At 38.7% G+C, this 9,435-nt stretch overlaps 1 protein-coding gene across 1 annotated transcript in view; it reads right to left on the bottom strand.

Moving 5' to 3' along the window:
- Positions 1 to 2,056: 2,056 nt before the first annotated feature.
- Positions 2,057 to 9,435, bottom strand: part of TMEM35B (transmembrane protein 35B) — a 52,881-nt gene continuing 45,502 nt past the window's right edge. The window contains exon 3 of the mRNA XM_077481737.1: positions 2,057 to 2,769. Coding sequence (XP_077337863.1) covers positions 2,639 to 2,769 — 131 coding nt within the window. The 3' untranslated portion in view covers positions 2,057 to 2,638. The remainder of the gene's footprint in view (positions 2,770 to 9,435) is intronic.

Here is a 9,435-nt window from a genome sequence, read left to right as displayed (position 1 = left end):
TGTTCTGCAATAAAACGCCTGCCTGTTTGCTTCCTTTTAGATTTTTACATTTAGTTCCACTTTAAAATCCATAATTTTGGAACAGAATGTCTAAAAAGTTCTGTATAATGGCAGATGTCCAAAAGATTCTGGCTATGCAGTGTTCAAGTGTAATTCTAAACTTACTTAACCAGGGCTTTTTTTCTGGAATGCCTCCCTTTCGAGTCACCCCTTGATCCCGCCCCCTATCCACCTCCAGGCACTGTTCTTGGATTCCATTCTTTACCCACCTCCCAGTACCACCCCTTTTAGAGAATACAGAACCAACTATCATTTTGTGGCGCTAAGTATTTTGTATAGAATTTGTTAATAACAAGGAAGACAGTAAAATAGATCTAGCAACAATAGATACCCAGCGACAATTGATCCACCCCAGCAAGAACGGACTCCCAACAGCTAGCATCAATAGACCCTCCAGCAACATTAGAGCCCCCCTCAACAACAGATCTTTCCCAGCAACGATTGACCCACCCCCAGCAATAACAGAGCACCTTCCAGCAACAATAGAGCCCCCTTGCAAAAATAGATCCCCTCCAGCAGCAATAGATTCCCCAACAGCCAGCATCAATAAATCCTTCAACACACCCCAGCACCACTTGCCATTACATAAATCCAGTTCTGGCGGTGCAGTTCGCGTTTCCACTGAAAAAAAAAAAAAAAAGGCCCTGCACTTACCTACCTGTATGTCAACATGGCATCATGGAGTTGCCCATTAAAAAGGTACACTCTAGTCAAAACTTGGAATATAACTTTAAGATGCATACATGGAGCATAACCATCCACTGATTAGTTCAGTTCTTCATGCAGACTTTGCTGTATGGCACCAGTTTCCTCCACTCCCTATAGTCTACTTTGGAGATGCTGGAACACCATCTTTGCCACCTCTCACTCATGAAAAGGATGTTGGATAAAGTGCCAGTACCAAGGCATTTCCCACAGCCACCAATCAAATTCAAGCCTCCATTGGAAGTTTAAATGTGGCCAGCATTGCAGAAGCAGAGAGAAAAGAAAATACAGTATGTACAGTGGCTAGCACATCTACCTGACAGAACTAGGGCTGTCTGTTCAGATCTTAACTCTACGACACCACTTCCATGGGGTTTGCATGTTCTCCCAGTGCCTGCATGGGTTTCCTCCCACTCCAGAACCGTGCTGGTAGGTTCATTGGCTCCTGCCCAAATTGTCCCTAGTGTGTGTATGAATTTGAGTTAGGGACCTTAGATTGTAAGCTCTTTCATATCCCAGACTGATGTGAATGTACAATATATGTAAACGGCTGCGTAAATTGTTGGTGTTATATAAATATCTCAAATATATGGAGCTGTATGGTTTTTTTTCTGCAGGTGTTTATAAATAACACAGATTAAGTTAAATTGATTAAGCATTCCAAGTATGGTTTCAGTGTACAGCATTAATAGCTCACTGAATGCTTTCAGGTTTTGCCTGGAATTATTTTTAAAGCTGAACCACAGAGAGATTAAAAAGCCCACATTTAATTTAGCAAAAAAAAAAAAAAAATTATATATTTTTATGCATTTATACAGCCGACAAGTACCTGAAACAAATCACGATATCTGTATTCTGCAATACCTTCTACACTAGATCAGGGATGTGTTGCATCTGTAGACAATCAGGTCATGCTGCATCAGTTCTGTCCATTTCACACTGATCCCCCATCAGTGAGAAGAGGAGAGCGTTGTTGCTCCTTCTGTCAAGTTACAGGCTAGGTTTGGGTGCTAGACCCGAGCTACATTATTCAACTGCAGTGTAATCTGCAAGGCGATTGCAGGACAGCAGGACCTGGCTATGGTGCCTGGCAGGAACTGCAACTGAACAGAATTACAAATCTTTTTCCAGGTAAAATGGTTGAAGTATTTCAACTGGGTGTTTAGAGGTTTACCCGAAGTTTGGCTTCCCACTACCGGTTATATATAGCAGTAGGTGGTTGCTAAGCATGTATATAGCTTCATAAAACATCAGAAAAAAATGATCACAAAAAAGGAGGTACAAAGAAGACTTTGTTCAAAAATATGGTTTTATTATCAGATTGATACCCATCATAAAACATAAAACAAACAGAAATTTTAGTTTAAACCCAGTGCAAAATTTGAGACAGTGATAGGTGAAACTCCAAATATTGACAAATAGGAGATCAACACTAGGTGGATAAAACACTGCTGTGTAGACAATGGCAGAGTAATTAATTGTAGAACTAAACGAGAACCAGTCAGGAAAAAAACTGGGTGCTGCAAATGCTGAATTTTTGAGTGTACATACATCTGGGTCGTCATATCCACCCTTTCTTTACTATTTAGTGAACCATAGACACTGAAAATCCAGGACTGCTTGTATCCCCATAGGTGTTTCATTTGGTGACTGAAGACTCAACAAATAGTAAGAAAAGATGAGGATGACAGCCTGGAGCGTGCACATAAAAAGAAAAAAAAAAAAAGAAAATCAACAATGGCAGCTTTCAAATTTCCACCCTGACAGATTCCTTTGAAGTATCTTATCATGTTATTATCAGTGTTATGATGTTTATAGTTAAAAATAAAAAAATTATTGGTGCCATGGGGGACAGATTGACTTCCGAGTCTTTTTATGCAGACTTAGACTTGGATCTCTTGCCTTGCCCACGAATGTTCAGCAACAAGAGAAGCCCAAGGCAGACAGCAGCTGGAGCACACATGGCAATTGGTTCCTGAAGTACTATAAGGGTGTAGATGGCACCTGGAATGGAAATAAAAAGAGATTACACATTAGTATTAAGGCTCCTGCAAAGGAAAGTGTGGTTTGTGATGAGGGGATTAAAAAGGAGTATGAAAGAAAGGGCAGTAAGCATGGTAGTTATCTAACGAAATTGGCTGTTCTGAAAATTTATGTCATTTGCCTACATATTGTATATACACAATTGTGAATGTCCTTGTTTAAAAGGACAGAAAATCATCCACTTGTTTCAATGTTTTTTTTTTTTTTTTTAAATGTGCCATTCTGGTACCCATTTAATCTGTGTAAAGTTCCTAATAGAAATGTACACCTACAAAATATTAAACCGGACAGGCAGTTTAGAAATGTCCTAAAACTAAATTTCACACCTTGTCATACAGTCACATTTAAAAAACTTGTTTTAATTGACATTTGTCCAACATTCTGGATGGCACATGTTAAAAGGCAAACTTAACAATTAGTAAAAAAGATGGAAGAACCGCGCTATTCAGCACCAGGAGTGGGTAAACACAAGCCTAAACCAGCTAGATATAAATCCTATATATATATATATATATATATCTTATATACCTGTATGTGAATGATTCTAGGTTGCTGCCCCCCCACAAAAATAGAATCCCCTTGCAAGGGTTTCTTTCAAGAGTGGAAATAATATAACAACCGGGGAAACTGGCGCTACCTAAAAACAGGTACTCATACCACCTAAAATAATAAATAATAAATATAAATAACACCTAAGGTTTACACCCGAAAAACCCTAAGACTTTCCTGCTCCTATTGCTATTGAGCCCAGGAAGAGATACAAAAAACACAGCTCCGCCCAGAAGATATTAAATCACACAATTTGTATAGTATGTCTCCAAACCAACGCAAATTCTGTAAGAGAAGCTAAATATCAAGAAATAATAATGCTAACTGCGATTAATCGCAAAAACGCATCAGTGCTAAACTTAGCCACCAAACTCCCCACTAGAATATAATGTGACAACCTTAATTTCAAAAAGAAACCATCCAGTGAAAACCAGAGAGAATTATCATAAAGGTACCAAGTGTAACAAGCTTAGTATGTGACTCAATGCGATTATAACTTAAAATCGCATATATGCAAAAATATAATTGTGCCAGTAAATAATTTTACCTATTTACCTAAAATCACATAGGTACAATATTATAATTGTGCCAGTAATTGAATATATATTTAGTGACAAAAATATAGCCCAGTAAGTAAATGTGAAAAAAATGTGCAAATGCTATTATAACTGAAAAAGCATAAACAATACCAGGTGAAAAAAATGTATATATATATATATATACGCAAAAGGTTGTATATAATAAGCAACCTAATCATATAGCACGACCCCTAGTGGTACAAGTGCAAAAATACTCTAAATGATAAAATTAATAACATTCATGAATATTTGAAAAATAAAAATAAAAAATATAAAAATAAAAATAAAATAAAAAATGAAAAATAAAAAATAACTGAAATAAAAAAATATATAATATTAATAAAAAATAATAAAACCAAAAAACAGTCCAAAATAAATGTTCAATAGTGCAAATCCAAAAAAATGTTCATCAAGTGACTTTAGTGCTTCCTGTGCAATCTTCACCGTGACTTCCGTGCTCCCCCACCAGGAACCCCACTCACCAAAAGAAAATACCCCTGCAGGGGTTGTTCACCTTCAGAATCAATCTCCCGATGTCCGGCTCTTTACCTCGTAATTGGTGACTGAACGTATCCAAACGGGAATTCCATATATCCTCATAAGAAAAAAATTGGAGTCTCCATAGTGTAATCCATAAAAAATTAATTTATTTTTACAAAAATGATAAAAAACATAAGAACAGCCATAAAAAACAAAAAGATAAAAGTTCTATATATGACCACAACTCTCATATAATGAGAAAAACTGTGGAAACGCAGTCCACCAAAGGGATTAATATATTAGTTCCTCCGAATATTCCGGTATTGCTCCAGAAAGTAACATATGATTAGACAAAATGAAAGAAAAAACGCTAATTTGCGCTCTGTCCCGGGGAAACCAGAAAAACCTCCTACAAATAGAGACCTCTGAATGGGATAGAGACCTCCCTTCAGGGCAACATACCGGGATTTACCCTTGTGAAGGTGGTAGCTCTAATGCTGCACTCCCCCTTGGGATAGAGTCCTTATCGCGTAATTTTCAAAATCCCCGCGGATGCCGTACGGTGGATACGCAGTTTGCGCTCCACCTGCGTTCCAACCACCGTCGGCGATCCGGAAGTGACGTAATCAGCGTAACTCCGAACGCATCGCCGACGGTGGTTGGAACGCAGGTGGAGCGCAAACTGCGTATCCACCGTACGGCATCCGCGGGGATTTTGAAAATTACGCGATAAGGACTCTATCCCAAGGGGGAGTGCAGCATTAGAGCTACCACCTTCACAAGGGTAAATCCCGGTATGTTGCCCTGAAGGGAGGTCTCTATCCCATTCAGAGGTCTCTATTTGTAGGAGGTTTTTCTGGTTTCCCCGGGACAGAGAGCAAATTAGCGTTTTTTCTTTCATTTTGTCTAATCATATGTTACTTTCTGGAGCAATACCGGAATATTCGGAGGAACTAATATATTAATCCCTTTGGTGGACTGCGTTTCCACAGTTTTTCTCATTATATGAGAGTTGTGGTCATATATAGAACTTTTATCTTTTTGTTTTTTATGGCTGTTCTTATGTTTTTTATCATTTTTGTAAAAATAAATTAATTTTTTATGGATTACACTATGGAGACTCCAATTTTTTTTCTTATGAGGATATATGGAATTCCCGTTTGGATACGTTCAGTCACCAATTACGAGGTAAAGAGCCGGACATCGGGAGATTGATTCTGAAGGCGAACAACCCCTGCAGGGGTATTTTCTTTTGGTGAGTGGGGTTCCTGGTGGGGGAGCACGGAAGTCACGGTGAAGATTGCACAGGAAGCACTAAAGTCACTTGATGAACATTTTTTTGGATTTGCACTATTGAACATTTATTTTGGACTATTTTTTGGTTTTATTACTTTTTATTAATATTATATATTTTTTTATTTCAGTTATTTTTTATTTTAATTTTTATTTTTATTTTTCAAATATTCATGAATGTTATTAATTTTATCATTTAGAGTATTTTTGCACTTGTACCACTAGGGGTCGTGCTATATGATTAGGTTGCTTATTATATATATATATATATATATATATACATACACACACACATACACACACACACACACACACACATATACACATTTTTTTCACCTGGTATTGTTTATGCTTTTTCAGTTATAATAGCATTTGCACATTTTTTTCACATTTACTTACTGGGCTATATTTTTGTCACTAAATATATATTCAATTACTGGCACAATTATAATATTGCACCTATGTGATTTTAGGTAAATAGGTAAAATTATTTACTGGCACAATTATATTTTTGCATATATGCGATTTTAAGTTATAATCGCATTGAGTCACATACTAAGCTTGTTACACTTGGTACCTTTATGATAATTCTCTCTGGTTTTCACTGGATGGTTTCTTTTTGAAATTAAGGTTGTCACATTATATTCTAGTGGGGAGTTTGGTGGCTAAGTTTAGCACTGATGCGTTTTTGCGATTAATCGCAGTTAGCATCATTATTTCTTGATATTCAGCTTCTCTTACAGAATTTGCGTTGGTTTGGAGACATACTATACAAATTGTGTGATTTAATATCTTCTGGGTGGAGCTGTGTTTTTTGTATCTCTTCCTGGGCTCAATAGCAATAGGAGCAGGAAAGTCTTAGGGTTTTTCGGGTGTAAACCTTAGGTGTTATTTATATTTATTATTTATTATTTTAGGTGGTATGAGTACCTGTTTTTAGGTAGCGCCAGTTTCCCCGGTTGTTATATTATTTCCAAACTTAACAATTAGGGTTGCATCTATAACGGTGGCGATACTAAGCATTTGCGCGAGTAGCGATACTCGTGCAAATGTACCGATACCTACTGGCTCGGTTCTTTCAGCTGTCAACAGGTCGAATGTACACAAAAGAATGCTGCAATTATATATGTTGTTAAGGAGCGGGCTGTCATGTTCTTAACAACTGATGACTCATTTATCTGTCAGCGGGCCTCCCCGCTGGCTGACAGATAAATGTAAATAAAACCAGGGGCAGCTGCTATTAGGGCCCCCTGTAGGATCAGAGCGCTCTCCTGCTGGGTCTGCACTCCATCCCCAGCCTGCAGTGCAGCAGGAGCATGAGAGGAGAGAGCCAGGACGAAGAGAAGCCAGCAGCTGGATGTGCAGCATGAGGAAGGGATCCATGAGGTGGGTGCAACCGATGCCCTACATGGAAGTCCTGCTTGCCCCGATATCACCATCCTCCACCTCCTCCCAGACTGTCTGACCTATTGGGGGAGAACAGGCAGCAGTGCTGCTCTTTTTCAGTGAAGGCCACCTCCTCCCAGGTAATGGGAGAACAGTCAGCATGTCTCACATAGACCTTCAGCAGTAGAGCAGTAGGTAGTACAATGGGGAACTGGTGTCCAGGGGGGCGCGGGCACAGTGAAGAACCGGTATGTAGGAGATACAGTGGGGGAGAATGGTGGGTGGGTGTGTGTGTGTGTGTGTGTGTGTGTGTAAGGGGGTGGTATAGTGGGGAAAAGGGGTTAAGGGTGGTACAGCGGGGAATAAATGTGCAGGAAGGGGGAAAACACAGGCATTCAGGGTGGTACAGTGGGAAATACGTGTCGGTAATTGGTATCGGCAAGTACTTAAAAACAAAAAGTATCGGTACTGGTAGCTTAAAAAAATAAAAAACAAAAAGTGGAATCGGTGTATCAATATTTACAATGAAACCCAGGAACAAAAAATGTTATATATTGCATCTTACAGTCCTTTGTTGAAAATGTTCTTAGCTTGGAAAAAGAAACCTAATGCAGACACCATATCAAATCCAGAAATAATCTGTTGATCGTTCAAAAAATGTCAGGTCTTTGTCACTTCCTGTGAGCTACACTGAAGAATAGCTTCCTTCCTAGCTATATTATGTAAACTGTCAATCACCCTGCTCCCCATGTAATGGCAATGAAGAGATACGGACGTGTGTGTAGTCCATACCAGGAGAGCATCATTGTTACTTTCAAAGATACAATGGGAGGAGTGATAAAGCCACAGCAAATGTGATATTTGCAGGTGAAAATAAAGCAAAAGAAGCTTGAAAAAAAAGAAAAAGAAAAACACCACACCAAAGACTAATAAGCTGCAATAGATTAAATTTTTGGTTTTGGGCATATATACACTTTAATGCCGACCAGGAATTCCTGCTTATACTAGTAGAGAAAATCGAATGTCCTTTCTGACCAGACATAAGGCTTTAAAATAATATCAGGCCATAACTTTTAGCAGGTAATCTCCAAAACACAGTTACATTAGTAGTACTCTAGTTTGCTATAGGGCCATAAAGAACGAATATCTTTATAGTCTATCAATGAGTTCTATAAAGATATTAGATTTGCTTTATAAAGTGATATTTCAGTAAGGCTTCCTTCACACTTTCAGCGTTTCTGCCCGCGATTGTGAATCACTGCAAAACGTGGGACACGCTTTTCATCCTCGTTACTTTTAATAACACCCAAATCACGGTGCGATTTTTCCGTGATTGTCGCTCCATGAATGATGGTAAAATTGCACAAACAGAATTGTGGGACGTCTGTCACCCAAAAGAAGTCCACGGCATTGCATACTATGAGTAGCTACTGAAACCTACCAATTCTGCAGCTCGCTCCAAAGGCCACAGTCAGTCACTCCATGAGTAAGCTAATAAATGCCGTGGTACTCAAAAGCAGTTTTGTAGCTATAAAATTATTAATGTAACATGGCAACTGCTAAAGAAAGAACTTTTCCACTTCTCCCGCTACATAAGATAGTTTTCAATTATCATAGCAGGTCTACAGCCTCTGAGGAACAAAAGTAAATAAATAAACACCCCACACAGGTACTTTAACTGTTCGCTTTCAGGCCCAGTTCACACTGGTAGGACATGCACACTGACTTTGAAAGCACATTTCGAATTACATGTATAAATCAATTGTTCCCTTTGAGAGCCGTCTTAACTAGTCTGACTTGTGTCGGTATGACTTTGGAAAAGGTTCCTGCACTATATTGGTTTGACTTTGGTCCAATTGCAGCCCGTTGAATATAATTTAAGTCGTATCCACCATCTTAACTATCTGCTTGTGACATCTGACATGGATTACAACAGCAGGAAAAGGGAATTTATGTCACACCGAGCTTGTTTTGATTGGTCAAAAGGACAAGTCGCACTATTTCAAAGTTGCTATCTAGTTACTATCCCGTTCATTAAAGTGGGACGGAAGTCGCAGGGCAAAGTCAGTGTTGCACGACCTCACAATTGCTGGTAAATTGCTGAATAGCAAAAAAAGTCCTGGTTATAAAAGGGGTAAAACCTTCTGGTGGTCAAGTGGTTAAATAAACATTTACCCGTTAATTGCCAGCCAAAATTTGTTTTAACGTTAATATTTACTAGGCGTGGATAACGACACATGTAGTGGATATTTTGTGCCGTGCCTTCCAGATGCTGCAGTTTGCCAGCTTTAGGGATCCATCACTACAGGGATTGGGCTTGGGTATATTAGAACGGCATTTC

The sequence above is a fragment of the Lithobates pipiens genome, unplaced genomic scaffold (genome assembly GCF_037356315.1).
Source record: "Lithobates pipiens isolate NorthernLeopardFrog02 unplaced genomic scaffold, aLitPip1_a1.2 Scaffold_16, whole genome shotgun sequence".
Lineage (NCBI taxonomy): Eukaryota > Metazoa > Chordata > Amphibia > Anura > Ranidae > Lithobates > Lithobates pipiens.
This window is presented reverse-complemented; position numbering and strand designations above follow the sequence as displayed.